The sequence below is a fragment of the Cyprinus carpio genome, chromosome B1 (genome assembly GCF_018340385.1).
Source record: "Cyprinus carpio isolate SPL01 chromosome B1, ASM1834038v1, whole genome shotgun sequence".
NCBI classification, from domain to species: domain Eukaryota; kingdom Metazoa; phylum Chordata; class Actinopteri; order Cypriniformes; family Cyprinidae; genus Cyprinus; species Cyprinus carpio.
The window spans coordinates 36,189,804-36,211,974 of record NC_056597.1 but is presented as its reverse complement, the minus strand read 5'-3'; the positions used below and the strand labels follow the sequence as shown (position 1 = coordinate 36,211,974).

General features: G+C 37.9%; 2 protein-coding genes across 5 annotated transcripts; one reads left to right on the top strand and one right to left on the bottom strand.

The window, feature by feature from the left end:
• Nucleotides 1-1,623: 1,623 nt before the first annotated feature.
• On the bottom strand, nt 1,624-4,814 carry LOC109071248 (zinc finger protein 750-like). Its single transcript, XM_019087730.2, has 2 exons — nt 3,505-4,814; nt 1,624-2,568 (listed from the first exon to the last, which is right to left on the bottom strand). Exons 1-2 carry the CDS (start codon nt 4,395-4,397, stop codon nt 2,001-2,003), a joined length of 1,461 nt encoding a protein of 486 aa, XP_018943275.2. The 5' UTR covers nt 4,398-4,814; the 3' UTR covers nt 1,624-2,000.
• A 2,578-nt stretch (nt 4,815-7,392) lies between these two features.
• On the top strand, nt 7,393-21,445 carry b3gntl1 (UDP-GlcNAc:betaGal beta-1,3-N-acetylglucosaminyltransferase-like 1). Of its 4 annotated transcripts, XM_042717296.1 has the most exons (12): nt 7,393-7,611; nt 8,682-8,798; nt 8,903-9,002; nt 10,193-10,257; nt 12,175-12,240; nt 13,131-13,226; nt 17,189-17,284; nt 17,358-17,482; nt 18,808-18,943; nt 19,351-19,419; nt 19,897-19,971; nt 20,980-21,444. In XM_042717296.1, the coding sequence occupies exons 1-12, from the start codon at nt 7,498-7,500 to the stop codon at nt 21,058-21,060; spliced, it is 1,140 nt and encodes a 379-aa protein (XP_042573230.1). In that variant the 5' UTR covers nt 7,393-7,497; the 3' UTR covers nt 21,061-21,444. The 4 variants fall into 4 exon arrangements, with proteins under 4 accessions (XP_042573230.1, XP_018943280.1, XP_042573232.1 ...); XM_019087735.2 differs by lacking the exon at nt 13,131-13,226 and having other exon boundaries at nt 20,980-21,445; XM_042717297.1 differs by lacking the exons at nt 7,393-7,611; nt 8,682-8,798 and adding an exon at nt 10,332-10,399 and having other exon boundaries at nt 8,938-9,002.
• The last annotated feature ends 726 nt before the right edge of the window (nt 21,446-22,171 follow it).

Here is a 22,171-nt window from a genome sequence, read left to right as displayed (position 1 = left end):
CTGTCGAAACGGCTTCCCAGTACACTATGTATTTATTCATATAGGGTTTTTTTTTACTGTGGTGAATAAGCGGTTGTTTAATGACATATTTGAAAGTTCCTTTCTACTTCCACTAGAGGGCAAAACACGGCTTAACTTAAAGGGGTCATTTGACGTTGCTAAAAAGAACATTATTTTGTTGTAATGCAATGTGTTTATGCGGTTTAAGGGGAAAAAAAAAACTTTTTTTCCACATACTGTACATTATTTTTTCTCCTCTATGCCCAGCCTTTCTGAAACGTGTCTTTTTTTACAAAGCTCATCGTTCTGAAAAGCGAGGTGTGCTCCGATTGGCCATCTATCCAGTGTGTTGTGATTGGTTGAACGTGTGACAGAAATATTACACCCCTTGCCATACTTTGATGCGTGTCTCGGTCACAACACTGGCGAGACAAGACAAAAACAATAAAACCCATTACAAACGAGCCATTTGTTGCATCCAGTGGAGACATACACTGAACAAAATTATGAACGCAACACTTTTGTTTTTGCCCCCATTTTTCATGAGCTGAACTCAAAGATTTTTCTATGTACACAAAAGGCCTATTTCTCTCAAATATTGTTCACAAATCTGTCTAAATCTGGGTAAGTGAGCACTTCCCCTTTGCTGAGATAATCCATCCACCTCACAGTTGTGGCATATCAAGATGCTGATTAGACAGCATGATTATTGCACAGGTGTGCCTCAGGCTGCCCACAATTAAAGGCCCCTCTAAAATGTGCAGTTTTATCACTCAGCACAATGCCACAGGTGTCGTAAGTTTTGAGGGAGTGTGCAGTTGGCATGCTGACTGCAGGAATGTCCACCAGAGCTGTTGCCCGTGAATTGAATGTTCATTTCTCTACCATAAGCCATCTCCAAAGGCGTTTCAGCCTCCACGACCATCACCTCATGTTGCAGCATGATAGTGCACGGCCCCATGTTGAAAGGATCTGTACACAATTCCTGGAAGCTGAAAACATCCCAGTTCTTGCATGGCCAGCATACTCACCGGACATGTCACCCACTGAGCATGTTTGGGATGCTCTGGATCGGTGTATACGACAGCGTGTTCCAGTTCCTGCCAATATCCAGCAACTTCACACAGCCATTGTAGAGGCCACAATCAACAACCTGATCAACTCTATGTGAAGGAGATGTGTTGTGCTGCGTGAGGAAAATGGTGGTCACACCAGATCCTGACTGGTTTTCATTTGAGTGCTGTTATGCAATTCTTCCCACACAGTGACGTGGAGATGTGGGGGCATGTTTAAACGAGGAGTTTTAGGTGGGCGTAGATGAGTCTGAACTTTTATAAAGAATATCAAAGAATAAAGAGTCTTTGCAACTTTAGGGATCTTATATATTCACGAACAGCTTGTAACACTCCAAAGAGAAAGGAAAAATTGAAGTCGCATCATATGACCCCTTTAATAAGCAGCCCTAGTGTAATTGTAAAGGCCTTCAGTGAGTGATTCTGATCTGTTAGAGCGCTAATGTGTCTTACAGTGTGTGTGTGTGTGTGTGTGTGTGTGTGTGAGAGAGAGAGAGAGATAGGTTTAACGGTCTCGCTGAAGGCACGTCTGAACCTGCATCTTTTTATCTGTAGCTGCAGGTTTTTAGCGGTTTATCAGGTTTCAGATGCACCTGCTTCACTCGATGTGTGATGCTGGCATAAACAGATTTGCATTTGTGCGCAGATATTGCTGAAGCTAAGACCTGTGTTTAAATGGTCTTCCAGCAGGTTTGAAACATTTATGAATGCAAAAAGAGTCATTTCCGACCAGTTAGAACATTTTTTTTATTTCACACTCAAGTATGAAAACTTCAACCTCAACCTCTTAGTTTTAAGAGTAAAAAAGTATAAATACATATGATTCCGTGCTTCACATGATAGTTTATAAGAGCTGAGTTTCCCTGAAACATTTAAAGTCTCTCATTTACTGGATTTATTTTAGGTTTTTGTGTTGATTTTCTGACATTAATGACAAATTCTCTTCCTCAGGTTGTGCTTCTGTTTTCTCTTCAGGTTGTGTTTTCCTTGTCTTTTTGTCCATGTTTGATGTGGAATATTTGATGAGGGGCCGGAGACTTCTGTATCATCAGCGGAAGGGGTGGAGTCTTCTACAGCTCCACCTGGTTTCACACCTGGAGTTGGTTTAGAGTCAGTGGAAGCTGCTTCGCTCACATCAGATGCTGGACTTTGGGCTGAGGTCAGAAGGTTTGTTTCTTGCTCCTGACAGACACTTGAATCAGAGTAACTGATGTTTCTGCTCAGGTGTGAAACGCTGGACTGAGCCAGCTGACAGAGAGCGAACGCTGCTGTTTTCTCTACAGATAAATGATCGTCCTCTTGTGATGTCACTGTACCCACAATCCCCTCATTCATCAGGCTGCTCGGTGATTGGGTGTCTGATCGAGTCATCACAGACAGATTCAGAGGACTGTCTCTCCTGGAGAGATTGAGAGGAACCAAAATATCCTCATCAAATCTGTCATTTTTACTGTCATTTCCCCTTCTCTCCATCTTTCTGGATGCAGAGGATGCCCTGCACAGAAACAAGAAATTAGTAAAAATATTTCCTTTTTTACTATTTTGCTTTTTAACTATTTAATTTTTTTAACTATTAATTTAAAAATAGTTTGTATTATAAATGCATAAATTATAAAGAAATTATAATAAATTGCAAAATGAATAATTTTATTATTTATAAAAGATCTGAGCTTAAATTTTCCAATTCAATTTGTATTTATTATAATAATGTATCATAAATAAATAATACAGAATGTATTATATATATATATATATAATTATATAATATATATATATATATATATATTATATATATATATATATAATCGTCATTTTAAATACGATTTTAAATAATACAAAAATTATAATACATTTAAAAATTAATCATTTAATAAATAATTGTTTTGTACAAGATCTGACCGTAGGGAGAATTTTTAATTTTTTTAATGTAATTTTATGTGAATATTTTGTGAAATTATTATTATTGATTTGTAGGATTTTTATTATGTATTACATAGTAAAATAATGAATGTAATAATTTGTAGAATAATTTGTGATTTGTAAACGATCTGACCTCAGGGAGATTTTTTAATGTAATTTTCATTTTAATACTTTGTCAAATTATCAGTCATTTGTAAAATTATGATTATTATGTTTTAAATAGATGATCAAACAAATTGTAAACGTAATAAAAAAAAATTATAAAATAAATAATTTGTATTAGATCTGATCTCAGGAAGTTTGTTAAATTTGTAATATAATTTTTTATTTAATTTGATGAGATATCAATAATAATTTGTACATTTGTATATAATTAACTTAATATGTACATATAAAATGTATAATTAAATGAATTATTTACTTTGACCTCTTTGTGACCTCAGTGAGATTACAGATTATAATTTAATTTAATTTAATTTAATTTAATTTAATTTAATTTAATAGTTCTGACCTCTGTGGGAGTCTCCTGTCCTCTTGTGCTCTTATGGCCCCGCCCCTCTCTTCTGATTGGCTGGCTGGTGCTGCACCCCTCTCATCTTGTGTGTGCTGTGAATCGTGGGACGGGTTTGGTCTATCAGGAGATCCGGCAGCAGAGCGTCCCATCTGTGGACTCACCTGAACCTCCTTCAGATTCACGACGAGCGCATACGGATCATACGCAGAGCCCACGTACATCATAGAGTACGGGGAGGGGAGCGATTGCTCCGGCGGACCGTAGCTGTGAGCCGGGATCAAGTTGTAGTACCTCAAACACTCCTCTCCCATCGGGAACAACATCTGAGGACACAGTCCGAGGATGTACGGCTGATAGTGAGGATACAGCGGGAGGAAACCTGCAGGAGCGGCGTGGGAACGAAAGCCCGGATGACAGGGAAAACCCTCCGCTCTTTCCTGCAGATGCGGCTCGTTCTGGAGAGTGGCTGGAGACCTCCAGACCGACCCGGGACCGTGAGGACGGAGCACCTGGGGTCTCCACACAGGAGATGAGGTTTCCTCGCAGACGTCTGGAGGACGTGAGGGTTCAGGGCTCGAGGGCTCGCGGCGGCCGGAGCTGACGGAGATGGAGGCGTGGCACAGGTTGTGCTTCATGTGGTTGAACAGGTGTGATTTCTGGTTACAGGTGAAGGGACACTGGAAGCACTGGTATCTGAAGGGCTTGCCGGGGGGACGGGGCACGTAGTGAGGCTTCTTCGGCTTGCGCGCTTTCTCAGCGATGCTCATCGTGACGGAGAGAGCGCAGGGGGTCGCGCTGGATGATCCTACGACTGTAGAGAAGGATGAAGAGTTGACCCTCTTTCCAACCAATAACACATCGATTATCCTACAAAGAGACGAATGAGACATTTAAACCTTGGACACCCGAGTTCAAGACATGATTTTTACATATATTTACAATTATTTACTATATTGTTATTGTGTTTATTTATCATTTTCTGTTTAGTTTGTGATTACTTGTGGGAAAGAAAGATGTTTGAGATGTGCATTAATGGTACAAGTACATTTTTTTTTTTCATTATCCTGCTTTGAAATCTTTAATTCATACAGAATTTTTTTTATTTTTTTGCTGTCTAAACATCAGTTTTAATAATGAGAGATGCTCTGTTGAATCTTTAAGTACTGTAAATCACCGGTTTGATTGTGTAAAAGTGGTGTACATCCAAAAACATACTTTTTTTTGTCTTTTCTGGTCACCAAGGCTGCATTATCTGATGCAGTAAAATTGTGAAATATTAGTACAATTTAAACAAACTGTTTTCTATGTGAATATCTGTTACAGTTTTTCAAAACTTTGCCTCTTTTTTCAAAACTTTACACACAAATCCAAGAATTGTACACAAAATGCAAAATGCCTCACATCTCTTGCAAAATGAAGCACTGCATTCAAAATATCACAAACACACCTCAAAAGCAAACATTTGCAAACACCTTTGCCGTAACACCAATTCCTGTTAGAGTTTTGTGTGTTACATAGAGAATTGTGTGCTGTTTTGCAAAAAGTGTTTTATGAAATTGAAAACTGAGTCAAGATCTGAGAATTGGTGTGTGTTTCTGCTGTTTGAGTGTCAGCTTTCAGAAACTGTGACAAAGATTTTGTGTGTAAACATTTAAAAAACTGTAAAATGTAATTTATTCTTTGATGCGCACATCATTACTCACATGATCTTCAGAATCACTCTAATATGCTGATTTGCTTCTCAAGTAACATTTCTGATTATTATCAATGTTGAAAACAGTTGTGCTGCACAATATTTTTTTGAAAACCATGATGCATTTTATTTTTCAGGATTCACCAATGAATAAGGTTCAAAAGAACAGCATTTATTTGAAATAGAGCTCTTATGTAACATTGTACATGTCTTTACTCTCACTTATGATCAGTTTATTGCATCCTTGCTGAATAAAAGCATCCCAAACTTTATATATATATCCACAAAACCATTTAATATAGTCTACATAACATTTTATCAGGATGTCCTCTGATGTGTTTTTCCTGCAGCAGCTCATTTGAATAATTGCTGTCCCACCTTTAAAGTTCAGTCTGGCATTTGAATAAACGCTTAAAGCAGTGGTGAAACTGTACCCTGAGGTGATGAATGAGTCTGAATCAGAGCAGCTCTATGAAAAGCAGGCTTCCGTTCATCTACATCTTGATAGTCACGCTCATTTGCGTCCAGACGCTCAACAGCTGACCAACAGGACGCTTTATTCTATTTTTCTGTTTTATCTTTCCTCGTTCAGAGCAGACTTTAGTTCTGTTCGTGTGTCGCCTCTCGATTAATCTCTGATTTACATCGAGACACTTCTGCTACTGCTTCAATATACGCCACATGTGTTTCTCAAAATAGCATAAACACCTCGAAAATTACTCTGTTTATAATAAGCCACGATAAACGTAATTTACACCAATTTAGAGTAACTGCATGCTGTAAAATCATGATAATGAGGTCTTCATCAAAGTTCTTTGTCAGTTCATTTATTTTTCTGTTTGTTAATTCAAGTTATAGTACCAGCAGCTGTTATTAGAAATGCACAAAAACAAACTCCATGTCTAAAATGTTATGTTTTAGAAGAAACTAACATTTTCAGTCTTTCTGTTTAAAAACTGCGTGTTTAATTCAGTGTGTTAGCCTTGCAACTATTTATGAAATTTAGCAAACTCAATAAGGTTTCAGGTAATTAATTCAATGATCTTTAGCAGGCATGCCAGATAATTGTTAATTAATATATATATATATATATATATATATATATATATATATATATATATATATATATATATAGTTATATTATCTTACTGCGATGTAAAAAGCACCTAAACAGGTCGGTTTCGCTGAGTCAAGCTGTAAGTAAAGCACATCTGTTTTATTAAGTATTGTTTTACACCTAGTACATGTTCAGGAGTTGAGTTTGTTGGATTGATATGTTCTTCTTACCTTGCTCTGCTGTGCTGTGGTGCTGTGACAGGTGTCTGGGACAGGTGAGGTCTAGCTCTGAGGACCTCACCTGTCTGACTGGCTCTACCTGTCCGCTGAGGTCACGTGTGAAGGGCCCCGGGGACACGGCAACGTTCACACGCTTCGAGCTGTACAGTGTTTAAATATGCTAATAAGAATCCTTTACAGCTATAAAGTGTAACATTTGTGTGTGTGTGTGTGTGTGTGTGTGTGTGTGTGTGTGTGTGTGATTTTAGCTCATCACACTTTCACTCAACGGTAAACAAGAGCAGGTAAGGACAGATGAGCGGCTCAACAGGTCCTGAGTACAGCAGAGATAGGATTATTAGTTTTAATTCATATTTTATTCTGTTCATTGTTTTGATTTATTTTATTTTATTTATTAAATAATGCCTCTAAAAAAAGTTTTATTAATTTGATGTAATTCATATTTACATAATATAGAATTTATCTATTTTATTTTATTCGTTCTCTTGAGTTATCTTTACTTATTTTTTACACAATACTATATTATTAATTAATTTCTAAATTATTTGCATTTATTTGATTTTTAACTATTTGTTAAATATTTATTTATGTTTCTTATTTATATGTTCGTATTTTATTAGTTTTTCAGTAATTTATTTTAATTTAGAGAATGTCTTAAAAAATTTTTTATCTATTTAAATAGTTTAGATTTTGTTTTATTTTTAATTCGTTGTTTGTAAACGAATAATTAGCGTCACGTGTGACGTTGCCTTCTCCTCCGTCCAATCAGAGTTGCGCCTGCTGAGTGACAGCCCTTCGGTCGAAACAAATGCACGTCCGCGTTTTCCCTCGTCCAATCATCTCTTAGTTCCCGCCCTCAAGCGGAAGTGATCTGTGCGCCTGCGCATATTCGCACACGTGCGCGGAAACACAGGCGCAGTGAGCTCAGGTTTAACATCGTCTGTGTGAACAGAAGCTCTGGAGCAACGCTGCACATGTGTGTGTGTGTATGTGTGTGAGAGATGAGCGACACACACGGGTCCGGCGGAGACTCCGAGCCCGAGTCAAAGCGCCTCTGCACCGCGAGCGCGTCTCACGAGCGCTGTGACCCGGCAGAGGGCGCCAGAGCCGCAGTGGTGAGTTCAACCAAAGATCAAGTCTAGTCTTTAGTTCAGCGTGACGTTTGTTGGGTATTAAGTGAAAATTATAAAGTGAAAATAAATAAATATGATATTGACCATAAAAATAACTGTGATACTTTGTTGCGTTCATGATATGTTAGTGGAAAATGTCCACACTTGTGGTTAAGGATGGTAATATATGAATTAGAGAATTATGGTAATTCTATTCTATTCTGTGCTCTATCCTATCCTATTGTGTTCTGTTCCATTCTGTTCTACTCCGTTGTACTCTATTCTGTTCCATTCTGTTGTGCTGATATCCTTTTATGTTGTACTGTATTCTGTTCAATTCTATTCTATTCTGTTCATCTATATTATATTATGTTGTGCTATATTCTGTTCTGTTGTACTCTTGTTATGTTCTATTCCAATGTGCTCTATTCTGTTCCTTTCCTTTCTGATATTTTTCTTTATTGTACTATGTTCTATTTCATTCCTTTGTATTCTATTCTATTCTCTTAGCTCTATTCTGTTCTATTCAGTTCAATTATACGCTATTCTGTTGTATTCTGTTGCAGTGAATTTTATTTCAATGTACTTTGTTCTGTTTTATGCTTGTATTGTGTTCTGTTCTGTCTCTTCTATTCAGTTGTATTCCATTCTACTCTGTACTATTTTATTGTGTTTTGCTCTGTTCTATTTGCTTCACTTCACTCTAGTCTGTTCTATTGTATTCTATTGCAGTGTATTTTATTTAACGGCACTTTTTTTCTGTTTTATTCTTCTATTGTGTTCTTTCTCTTCTATTCTGTTGTGTTCTATTCTATTCTGTTCTATTCCTTTTCTGTTGTTCTCTATTCTGTTTTATTTCATTGTGCTGTATTATGTTCCATTCTGTTGATGTTGATATTTCTATTACATGTATTCTATTCTATTCTGTTCTATTCTGTTCTGTTCAATTATACGCTCTTCTGTTGTATTCTGTTTCAATGCATTTTATTTTACTGTACTTTGTTCCCTTTTATTCTATTGTGCTCTATTCTATTCTGTAGTTCTCTATTCTAATCTGTTGTGTTGTTGTTCAGTCGGTGATCATGCCCGTGTTTAATGCGTCTGATTGGCTGGACGAGTGTCTGCAGGCCATACTGGAGCAGGATTTCCTGGACCGAATGGAGCTGTCCGTGTACGACGACGGCAGTACGGTAAACACACACACACACACACACACACACACTCTGCACTGTCTCATACTGAATATGAATATCAGTCTGATTATGACACAGTCTCATGTGTGTGTGTGTGTCAGGATAACTCTCGAGAGCTGCTGGAGAGATGGAGGCAGAGGTTCGAGGACCGAGGTCGTCCCATGCTGATCTCTGGCCACAGCTCATCCAGCCCACGCGGAGGTGTGTGTGTGTGTTCATTCCTGTCTTCACATTCACTCGGTTATCATGACACACATGTGCGGAGCTCATGCGACGTTAAACAGACACACACACTCTGTCCGTGCGCTTCAGGAATCAAAAGAAGTTTCTTATCAGTGTTTTTGCTGCTGTTGGGAGCGCAAAGTCTCTCCTTGTTCAGCATACCGAGCTTTCAGCATCACACACACACACGCACACACACGCACATACACACACTGAAATCTGTGTGAGAGAGCGCAGGCCATCTTAACCGGATTAACTCAACTAATGTAGCAGATCTTACACAGAAACAGGCGATGAGTGTGACGGCAGCCTGTCAGTCATGATGCTGCGTGTGTGTTAATGCTGAAAGAGGTGTGTGTGTGTGTGTGTGTGTGTGTGAGAGAGAGAGGGAATATTTGGGTTGACAGCAAAACAAGACAAAGGATTCATTGGTACTCAGTTTGATTCATCAGATTCCATACACTGGACAGTAATTTGTTTCAGTAACTGTTTCAAACACATTGATTTATTGGCTACAAAAGTAGATTAATAAGAAGAACATTGTCAGCATGTTTATGTAATATATGGCCTACTTGCGTGATTATATATAATATATATTTTTTTTATTTATTTATTTTTGTAATTTTGAGGCGAGTCTTCGGGCCACATTTCACCCCAAAATAAAAAAACAAAACAAAACAAAGCCTATTTATATATAAAGGACCATTACTTTGTTATTCTTAATAATGATTATTATTATTATTGTAATGCAGTGTTTTCAAAGCAGCAAAAAATGAAAGGAAATAAAATAAATACTGCGAAAAATATAAAAACTTGAAAATGTAATTCACCTATAATTTTTAAAAATATATATTTTAATGAGATTTGGGGGGAGATCTGTACTTCATTATCAAGAAAATAATATTGCACTGCAAAAAAATTGGCTTTATTTTCTTAAAGCAGAATATGAAGTAATATTTCGATGGTGAGGCTCATATATTTGAGATGAGATAGTTTAATCAGTGCTGCCTGTGTGTGTGTTTAAATAATTATTGACCAAAGCAAACTATTAAAGTATTTAGGTGTGATATTGTACGATAGAGATGCATTAGTAGTATTTGTAATAGATTAATCAAGAAACAAATGAATTATCACATTTGTGTATAATTTTGTTTGTTTTTGTTTTTTAGTTGGATTTGCTAAAAACCAGGCGGTGCGTCAGAGCTCTGGACGATTCCTCTGCTTTCAGGACGCGGTGAGTGTGTGTGTGTGTGTGATGTACCACCTGTGAGTGTAAATACACTCCTGATGACGGCGTGTGTTTGACAGAGCTGTCAGAGGAGCTCAGTGAATGACTGAAGCGTGTGTGAGGAGACAAAACATGTTCATATCTGCATGTAAATCTATTCCACCTTTTTGTTGGGTTCACGATTGCATCTGTTGCATCTGTTCTTACGGAGAGCCAGTGAGTCTCTGAGATACTCGATACAGAAACACATGCTTTAGATTGAGTGTGTGAGTCCCCTGCGGTGTGTGTGAAATTCATGAGAAATTCACACAATACTGGAGGCTTTCCATTGAATTCTGTTGTTTTTGTGCTGCGTTTGCTGGCAGCGCAGTCCATAATGACGATAAGACCGAACATATATGGTTGTGTTAGTGATTTAGTGTTGTACTGCTCAGCATGTGCCCTCGCAGTGATGTTGTGTAATCAGATCTGTGATCGTGAAGCTGATGTGTCAGCGAGAGTCTCTCCTGCGGAGCCGCTGGAGCCGATCACGTCCAGCTCTGTCGCAAGAAAGAGCGTGAGAGCGAGACTAACAGGCCTTCCCTCGCTCTTCAGATTCACAGCAGCGCTTCACACAGATGAGCAGTTCTCTCATGCTTCACTCGTTCTCAGGTCGTTCCAAACCCGTGTCAGTTTCTTGCTTCTGTGGAGCGGAAAAGGAGACGTTTAGTTGAGTGTTCAAGCTGCTCATTTCCATACAAGCGATCGACTCCATCAAGTGCCAAAAAGACAAAAAACTCTTTAAAAATAGTCCTAATTTCAGTCTGTTTCTCACTCAAAGCATTATATGAGTTCATGGTGTTTTTGGAGATAAAAAAAAAAAAAAAAAACTTTTTATTATTATTACTGTTAACTAAAGCTATTTAAATTGTTTTCATTTGTTGAAAATCTGCTGAAATGATATAAAATAGAAATATTGGGTAAAAAAAAAAAACTAAAAACAATACAAAAAAATGTGAAACTTAAGTTAACTAAATAAATAAGTTGAAAAACCGAAATAAATACAAAAGGGAAAGGAAAAACTAATACAAATAACAAAAACACGTAACAGCATTTCTAACCCTAAAATAAACTGAAACAGAAAATAAAAAAATAAAAGCTATTTCAAAATATTTAATATTCTGTAGTAAATATACATTATTAAAATAATATATTATTAAAATATTATGTAAATTAACACTACTGTTAAAATAATATATAAAATATATATATTAAATATATATATATAATATATAAATAATATATATAATTTTAAAATAACTTATGAGGCCGAATAAATCATGCTAGATTGTAGTAATTGAAAAAGTCCAGATGATTTCTGCTTCTCACTGTACTGTACTTTCTGCTGTTTGTGGGTGTTTCTGGTGTTGTAAGTGTGTCTGGTTGTGATTTACGCCTCTCATAATCCTGACACACACTCCTACAGATGTAGCTCCATTAGTTCTGTTGACTTTACTGTGTGTCGGTGGTTTTATGGCTGCTGTCTGTGGAACGGCGGCCGGTTATTTCGGAGGGATTTTTCCGTGCGCTGGTTTCCAGAGGCCAGAACCAGCTCTCCTTGAGGTTCAGAGGAACGCCAGGAATCCAGATCACAGAGCTGCCGGCACTTAAACACACAGATTCCTTAGGAGAAAACCACATGCTGCTTTATATAAAACACGCCCTGGTGATCCGCTGATGGAGGTTATGATATGGTCACAAATGAACCGAAGGCGTCATTCTGCTTTAAAAATCACTGAATATTTAAAAATAAGAAAGTGCAGTCATTTTGTCCATGTACATATATATGTTGTTGATTTATAGTATAGCTTGTTTATTTTAAGATATGCACATCAAAACACACTTCCTGACTGATGCTTGTGATGATGATGATGTGTGTTTCAGGATGACATCATGAGGCCTCAGAGAGTGCGACTACAGTATGAAGCTGCTGCAGCGAATCCAAACGCAGTGAGTAATGACGCACTTTTTTAAAGGAATTAAAACTTTAGTTCATCAGTGATGCATTAAAGTGATCAAAAGCAGTCAAGACGTTTATAAAGTTACAGAAGTTTAATAAATGCTGTACTTTTGAACTTTCTATTCATCTGTGAATCCTGAAACATAGTGTTTTCAACATTGATAATAATCAGAAATGTTTCTTGAGCAGTAAATCAGTATATTAGAATGATTTCTGAAGATCATGTGACACTGAAGACTGGAGAAATGATGCTGAAAATACAGCTGCGCATCACAGGAATAAATTACATTTGATTTTACAATATATTCACATAGAAAACAGCTATTTTAAATTGTAATAATATTTTTACAATATTTGAAATATGAACCAGTTTGATACAGCATGACAGTAAACATGGTCATGAGCAGCATCAGCAGGAGGGCCAGCAGTTATTATTACAGTGTTTTTTGAGGGCTGGGTTTGTTGCTTTGACCTCTGACCCCGGGTCACAGCGGGCGGAGCGGCGGTGCTACACAAACAGAGCACAACTGATCACATGACAGGAAATGAGGCGGACCAGTGAAAGCGGCTGTTGTGTTTTGGTGAAGGTGTGTGTGTGTTGGTTTAGGGTGTAACTTGAGTTTGTGTTGTCTTTACTCTACACACACACATTTATAAATGTAGAAACCTTCACTGTTACTTTTGATCACTTTAATGCATCATTGATGAATAAAAGTATTTATATCTTTAAAAAAAAACACATTATATCCCATATTTGCCACTAATGTTCTGTGTGTGTGTGTGTGTGTGTGTGCGCACGTGTGTGTGTGTGTTTGTGTGTGCGCACGTGTGTGTTTGTGTCTGTGTGCGTGTGTGTGTGTGTGTGCGTGTGTTTTTTCAGATTGTGGGTTGTAAAGTGTGTCGTGTTCCTGAAGGCTCCACTGAGCGCTACACCAGATGGATCAACTCTCTGAGTCCAGAGCAGCTCCTCACACAGGTCTCACACTCATCAAATCAACATTCATTCATGTTATTGATCTTATTGTGAATGATGCATCAATACAAGTTTTATTTTCAATTTTTTTTTGGACCTGGTAATGTTTAATCAAATATCATAAGCAGTTCTTCTCTAATCATTTAGTCATCTTAAACTCCGCCCCTTTTTATAATCCAATCCAAGCTCACGTTCAGATCCGCCCACATCTCAACATCCAATCAACCACTGGTGGACAGATCCTGCCTCGTTTTTATTTTATTCTCATGTTAGTTTGTTTTATTAATTGTTTTTGTCTTTTTTATGAGTTTTTATATTTCTGTTTAGCTTAGCATTTTAGTATTAATTTAGTTTTTAGTGTTAATTCATTCAAAAATATTTATTTCAGAGAATGACAGAACATTTCTGTTTTTCTACATTTAGTTTTCCATTTAAAATTAATATTTTATTTTGTTTCAGCTTTATTTTCGTTTTAGTTACCAGTATTTTTTAGTAATTTTGGTTTTGGTTTAATGTAGTTTTGGAATTTATTTGTTTCATGTTTGTTGATTTTTGGAAGTTGGTTGGACATTTATTAAAATATTAATGAAAGGTACTTTTTTTTGCTTCAGAATATTGTGCACTTTATGGAGGAAGTGAAGGAAGCGGATCTGAAGTTTGTGTGTCTCTTTCATGACTGTCTGTTTGATCTCTGTATTCAGGATGTGTGTGTGTGTGTGTGTGTGTGTGTGTGTGTGTGTGTGTGTGTGTGTGTGTGAGGAAAGGCGAGGCGTGTTGTGTTTTGAGGGGTCGCGTGCCATGCGGTCAGCAGGTCACCACAGAAACAGGATGTGTACCTGAAGACAGATATTTCCACGGAAACAGTGCGTTAGCGTAAAGCGTCACACATGTTGGCGGGAAACGGATCCCGAGGGTCGTGAGGTCAGACCGATGTGTGGAACCTTCCCAAATCATCCCCAAAACACTCCTGTTACCATCCCAAACAGAGAGAAAGTACCAGTGCTGTTTTACCCGGCAACATCAAATTCTAATAACACCCTAGCAACTGCCTAGCAACCATTTAGAACCCTGTAGCACTGCGCGGCATTGCCCTAGCAACCACCTGGAAATAATTTAGAATACTGTAGCACTGCCTGGCAATGCCCTAGCAACCATTTAGAACACTGTAGCACTCCCCAGCAGTGTCCTGACATCGCCTAGCAACCACTTAGAACACTACAGCACTACCGGCAGTCACCTAGCAACCATTTAGAATACTGTAGCACTGCCTGGCAATGCCCTAGCAACCATTTAGAACACTGTAGCACTCCCCAGCAGTGTCCTGACATCGCCTAGCAACCACTTATAACACTACAGCACTACCGGCAGTGCCCTAGCAACCATTTAGAATATTGTAGCACTGCCTGGCAATGCCCTAGCAACTGCCTAGCAACCACTCAAAACATCCTAGTAATGTGACTCCTCACAGCACCACAGAAACCATGGAAAACAATAGTAACCACAGTAACATGCTAAGAACACCTTAACAACAAGTAAAACAAACTAACAATGCCCTAGCAACCATGCAAAACACCCTCTTAACTGTCTAAGTACCACACAGAATATCCTAACAACACCCTGCTCACAGCGCCCTAGCAACTGCAAAAACCTTAGCAACTGCATAGCAACCACTCAGAGATCTTAGCAACACCTTAGGGATTGGATGCAGCAACAAGCAACCATTCTGAAAACCATAGTAATAACAACACACTAACACACTCAGAACACCTTAGCAACTGCATAGCAACACCCTAGCAACCTGGCACACCATGGCAACATGTGTTAGACAGATAAACGCTTGTTTTTCCTTCATGAAAATCTGTTTCTCCTCCGCATGTTCTTGTTCACTGAGAAAGGAGTCGTGTTTCTCCTGGGTGTGTTTGCACATTCCAGACGAGGTTATCCAGTGAAACACACACACAGTGTCCAGCGGGCAACATCTCCGCCACGACACACTCGCTCCAGCTTCAGTCTGAACACGGACAGACTCACACACACTCGTCCTTGTAGAGCTGCCTCAATCTGGAACTGGTTTGGTTAGGGCAGTGTGACAAAAAATCAGTCTGAGCGATGAATAAATGGACTACAGTAGCACGTGTGCGATACTGTTTCACATGAGCCTGTTTACACACCTTTTTGTCCAACACAGAGATTGTGACCAGACATGGCTTCTTATCACAGAAATGAGGCAGAAATCAGCTATTTTTAGCATTCTATAAAATGATAAAGCCAATATCAACTATCATTGCATTATAAATATACTTTATTCGTATAAAAATACCCAAGATGGTTTGAATAACAGCGAATAACACATACTGAATGTTAAAAGTTCATATTGATCATGTTCTATTCTGTAATGTTAGTATAAATCATACACTATCAGAATAAAAAGGTTGCATCTTATGCGAGCCTGTCACCCTTATGAATATCAACCGTGGTTTTACTAAAGTGACAGTAGTTCAATTACAGTATTTGTAGATTTCCAAGGTTACCACTACAGTAAGCATATTCTAGCCATGTGTAAACAAAAATAGAACCTAATATGTTGCAGTTAAGGCGTATTGAATTTTAAAATGCATTTCAAATATAAATATAAGTGGGTATCATTACCCAGTTTACTCTTGGTAATGTAATAAGTTAATAAATGTCATAATTTAAAAAAGTTCAGTTGAGCAGTATCGGTATGGGTATCATATCGAAAACAAAATAAGTGGAATCACCCTTATTAGGGATTTGGATTGCATCACTTCTGTTACTTCTGTTATGAAACAGGCCTATGTGCTTTTTTGGTAATAATAGGCAAGATAATACTTCTTTCTGAAGAAACGGGGGTTTTTTGTCTCTCAGTGGATGCATATGAGTCATCGACATTTATATCATTATCGCAATAAATAGCTGAAAATCTCATGATATATTTTTAAGTCCATATCGCCCATCCCTAAGTGCACACAGATCCCAGTGCTCTAGTTAGGTTTTTGTTGTTTTTTTTGCCCTGAAACACATCACTGATTTCATCCATTTTGTCATCATTGAAATATTCCTGTCTTTCCTCCCTCCACTCCATCTTTCATTCTTTCTCTCTGTGTGTGTGTGTGTGTGTGTGTGTGTGTGTGTGTGTGTGTGTGTGTGTGTGTGTGTGTGTGTGTGTGTGTGTAAGGTCCTGAGTGTCTAGCTCTCCCTGATCTTTAACTCTTGGTCTGAACACATGGGGCCAAAGTAAACTCATCAGACTAGTGTGTGTGCGTGTGTGCGTGTGTGTGTGTGTGTGATTAGACAGTGTTGAGAGCATGTTAATGGTGCCAGACGCTGTGTGACAGGATTGGTCTGTACAGACTGTAAGCTGAAGTGCTGCAAAGCAATCACAGACCGTCAGAACATATTTGATGTTTAATGTTCAGTGATTTTGGACCAATGAGAATTCACTGTGGGCGGAGCTACTAAACACATCAGTGAGAAATGGAGACCAAACATCCTGATTGGTGGACGAAAACAGATTTATTTATGTATATATTTATTTATTTTTAATCTCTTCTACTCACTAAAGCTGCATTTATTTGGTCAAAAATGCAGTAAAAATCCGAAACTTTTTTTAGAATTTAATTTTTTTTTTATGTGAATATCTGTTAAAATGTATTTCTGTGATGCACAGCTGAATTTTCAGCATCTTTACTCCAGTCTTCAGTGTCACATGATCTTCAGAAATCATTCTCATATGCTGATTTGCTGCTCAAAAACATTTCTGCTTATTATAAGTGTTGAAAACACTCGTGCTGCCAAATATTTCTGTGGAAACTGATGCATGTTATTTTTCAGGATTCACAGATGAATGGGAAGCATTTATTTAAAAATAGAATGTCTTTGCTGTCACTTTTCATCACTTTAGTGCATCTTCAGTGAATGAAGCATTGATTTCTGTCCTGCATCAGGTGTACACGTCTCACGGGCCGACGGTCATCATGCCCACCTGGTTCTGTTCTCGTGACTGGTTTGAGAAAGTGGGTCTGTTTAACGAGGGAGGAAAGGTGAGGCTCTTCTTCTGCTAGAACTGTTGTGAATCTCTTGGTCAGTCTTTCATCTGAACTGATTCTCCGTCAGGGCGTTCCTGAGGATCTGCTCTTCTTCTACCAGAGTCTCCGTCGCGGAGGTCACGTGATCCGAGTGGACGAGTGTTTGCTGGTTTATCGTTATCATGAACACGCAGCTACTCATTCAGTGCTGGAGTGAGTCTGTTTACAGTCACTACTGCAACACACTGCTGTCAGTCAAAGAAACACAGGCATGCCAGATACTTCCAGATGAGCACTGCACGTGAATACAGTTAATGCAGTTTATCAGTGTGTTTTTGTTTTCTTTCTCATGTGACTTAATTATTATAAATTATTCTTAACATACTGAAGGGACTTAAAATTCATAACTAAAAATAATTAATTAAAATAATTAGAAATTAATGAGTAAATAACATAATATAAATTATTTAAAATACTGAAGGGACCTAAAATACTAAAATAAGTAAATACAAATAATGTTTAGTATTATTTTTTAATTAGTTAACACACTGAAGATACTTAAAAAATAAATAAATAGCTAAATATAATCTAATTACAACAAATAAATAAATGCAGTTAAGTATTGTTATTATTTAAAATACTGAAGGTATAATAATTAATAATTAAAAAATAATTGAATAAATAACATTATTATTAGCATTAGTATTATTATTATAAATTATTTTAAATTCTGAAGGGATGTAAAATACTAAAATAAATAAATACAAACAAATAAATAAATAATATTTAGTGTTATTTTTTTATTAGTTAACGCTGAAGAGACTTAAAAAATAAACAAATAGCTAAATATAATCAAACTAATTACATGAATAAATTACATATTGTTTGTATATGTATTGACTGAAGGGACTTTTAAAATATTAAATTATTATTATTAAATATTTAAAAAATTGTAATGAATAATTGATTTTTTTTATTATTATGACTGTCAGTCATTGAAAAATTATTTTCCAGACATGCAATGAAAGCACATGTGTTTTATAATCCTGCGTGACACATTCAGCTTGAATGTTGTTTTGGTTACAGTTTATCAGTGGAAAAAATATTTCAGGATCCTCATATTCTCACGGGTCACTTCATCTGTGTGTGTGTGTGTGTGTGTGTGTGTGTGTGTGTGTGTGTGTGTGTGTGTGTGTGTGTGTGTGTGTGTGTGTGTTATCTGTCTCTGTCTGGAATGGGTGGCATCCTCTGACTCAGGGATTCCGCTCCTTTTCTCTCCGTGGGTCCAGCGGGCCGCAGCTGTCTGTCAGTCTCGCTCTGTGTGTGTGTGTGTGTGTGTGTGTGTGTGTGTGTGTGTGTGTGTGTGTGTGTGTGTGTGTGTGTGTGCACTGATTGATGGATTTCAGGGTTTTATGATGCTGCAGGGTGAGAGATGAGTGCATGTTTCCACCTGAAGCGTTTCTGCTTCCTTCACCGTCGCTGCAGTGTGTGAGTGATGTGAGAGACTTCATTAACCGTCTCCTGTCCTCTGCTCTCAGAGAGACCATCTGGAGTCACCGCGTCCACTTCCTGCAGGAGCGAGTGCTCAGCCAATGGGAGTCGTTCACCGTATGGAACGCTGGGAAACAGGGCCGCAGACTCTACCGCAGCTTGAGTGCCACCAATCAGAAGAAGGTACCGGACCCAAACACAGCACTGCTGGACACAAGTGATGATGTCAGGAAATACAGAATACACTTTAAAATACTACAATTATTAAATAATAATGAATTATAAATAATTAAAATAAATGAAAAACCATCATGATCACACTTATTATTAATTAGTTAGGAATTAAAAATACTAACATTTTAAAATAAATAAAAATATTAATAATATACATATTATTATTATAAAAGGGACTTGTAATCACAAGAAGATAACAGAAAAAGATAACAGATTTTAAAATACACAAATATATATATATTTTTAAATTTATTTTTATTTGTTCATTTATTAATAAAAAGATAATAGTAAAATATAATTGATATTCAGTAAATGAAGAGGTTGTATTGTGCTGTTGTCTGTGTTTGTGATCGCAGGTGAAAGCCTTCTGTGATGTAGATGAGAACAAAATTCATAAAGGCTTTTACACGTACGAGGAGTCGAAGGTGAGTCACTTCAGTTCATTATAATCTCTTCATGATCAAACACTCGCCGCTCGCTTTAATGCAGAATTATACTGGTTATATACGCTTCAGTAATATAGAGATATAACCACAGCTGGGTTTCAGCTGGGAACATGTTCATGGGAACGTGCTTGATGGAAATGCAGAATAGTGATCAGTTATGCAAATATAATGTTAGTAATGAATCAGCGTTTATGCTCAGACGCAGATTAGCCGTCAGCTGTTTGCAGAAGTACATGCGGTGACTAATTAATTTCCTGGGAAATCCATCATTAGCCACATTAGCGTACGAAAGCATACAGCGCCGCAGCCAAAACCACCGCAAACACCACGGGAACAATCACTTTGTGTTGAAGATGAAGAGATGAACCCTCACTTGAGCTTATTAATAACCAATAATTAAACAGTGAAACGCTGATATTGTGGTTAAACACTCGCTCGTTTTTCTGTTTCTCTCAGGAACGGCCCAAACCCAGGATCCCTGTGCTGCACTTCACAAACGCATCACCGCCGTTCATCGTGTGTGTGAAGCTGGTGAGTGAGTGTGTGTGTGTGTGTGTGAGTGAGTGTGTGTGTGCGCGTTTGTGTGTTTGTGTGTGTGTGTGTGCGTTTGTGTGTTTGTGTGTGTGTGTGTGTGTGAAGCTGGTGAGTGTGTGTGTGTGTGTGTGTGTGTGTGTGTGTGTGTGTGTGTGTGTGTGTGTGTGTGTGTCTGTGTGTCTGTGTGTGTCTGTGTGTGTGAAGCTGGTGAGTGAGTGTGTGTGTGTGTGTGTGTGTGTGTGTGTGTGTGTGTGTGTGTGTGTGTGTGTGTGTGTGTGTGTGTGTGTGAAAACACACTTTAATAGCACACAGGAAATTACTTTTCTCTTAAGATCGGCCCGCTACACACACACACACACAGGCTGTGGTCCAAAAGACTGTGAGGCTCGTATCAATCACAATCATCTTCTGTGTTTTCCTGCTAATCAAACTGCGGCGGGATCTGATATTATCACACACACAGCTGTTTCTCCACACTTCACACCGCCGTCTGCGCCCTAGATAGACAGCATATTAACTGACACTCAGAGGTGTGGGGCAGTGAGATTCATTTGAATGAAGTCTCTTCTGCTCAGCAAGGCTGCATTTATTTGATCAAAAATACAGTAAAAATCTGTAATATTATTACAATTTAAAATAACTGTTTTCTGTGTGAATATATTTTGAGGTGTGTGGTGTATTTCTGTGATCAAAGCTGTATTCTCAGCATCATTACTCCAGTCTTCAGAGTCACATGATCTTCAGTAATTATTCTGATATGCTGCTCAAGATTATTTAATATCGATGTTGAATATTTTTGTGGAAACTGAAATGAATAGAAAGTTGAAAAGAAATGCATTTATTTGAAATATATATATTTTTCAATATAAAAATGTCTTTACTGTCACTTTTGATCAATGTAATGCATCCTTGATGAATAAAAGCATTATTTATTAACACTTTTATGATTACTAATTCAGGTATTTTATATATTTGTGTGTATTTATAATGGTGTAATCTGTGTAGGACATGACACAGGGAGTCCTGGAGGGAAACCTGCGCTCGCTGCAGCTGAAGGAGGGAGTCCATTATTATCATTTCAGCTGAAGACGCTGTGCTTGGGCTGCAGTACAGAGAAAGCTCAGGGACTGCAGGAGCTGACAACACTTTCTGCTAGAAAACCATTTCATAATGGACTGAGTCACGTCTTAATGAGATTATAAGAACACACAACCTTTTCTGTCAGAGCTGGAGGAAAGAAACCCTCTTCAGATGAGTGTCAGACTGTAGGAGAGTCAAAACTGTGGAATGTGTGTGAGAGCTGGAAACTGCTTCCTGCTGTCCTTCCCAGAGTTACCGGCTTGAGAAACCTCTCACATCCCTCTAGCACCTACACTACAACACACACACGCACACACACACACACTTATACGCACTCAAGCACACACACACACAACACACGCACACACACAACACACGCACACACACACACACACACACACTCGCACACACAAACTCACACACACACACAAACACACACGCACACACACTCACGCACTCACACACACACACACTCACTCACACACACACACACACACACACTCACTCACACACACACACTCACTCACACACACACACACACTCAGGTGTCTGTGTGCATTCCTGAAGCCCCGTGTCACTGGATTTCTCCATTGTTCCCGAGTGACGCTCAGAATAAACCCTTTACCCACAGACGCATCCATCTCAACACACTGACTAGAGTGTGCTGCTGGCTGCTCTCAGTCAGGTCCTCTTGATGTCAGAGAGCGCTGGGGTGGTACAGCAACTCAGTCCATGTTTAAGACATTATTGAAGCGAGATTGAGTGGCAAATACTGCAGTTTACCCCGAACAGGTGACTTGACGATGTTCAGCTGTGTGTAATTATAGCAGGTAATGGTGAAGTGCAGTTTCCACTCCTGACCAGTTCATGATTAATAACCAGGCTGAGGCAGAATCTGAGTGTATGTGATCACAGAGTTGTGATTTTCTACAGTCTGAGGCTGTACTTCAGTGATCCTGCCATTGTTTCAGTTCATTTTTCATACAATTCATACAATTTTTACTGTTAAAGTATTTATTCATATTTTGACTATTTTATTTTTTATATTTTGTTTTCATTTTATTTTCTATAATTTTCTGTAGTTTTTGATATTATTATTATTATTATTCACAATATT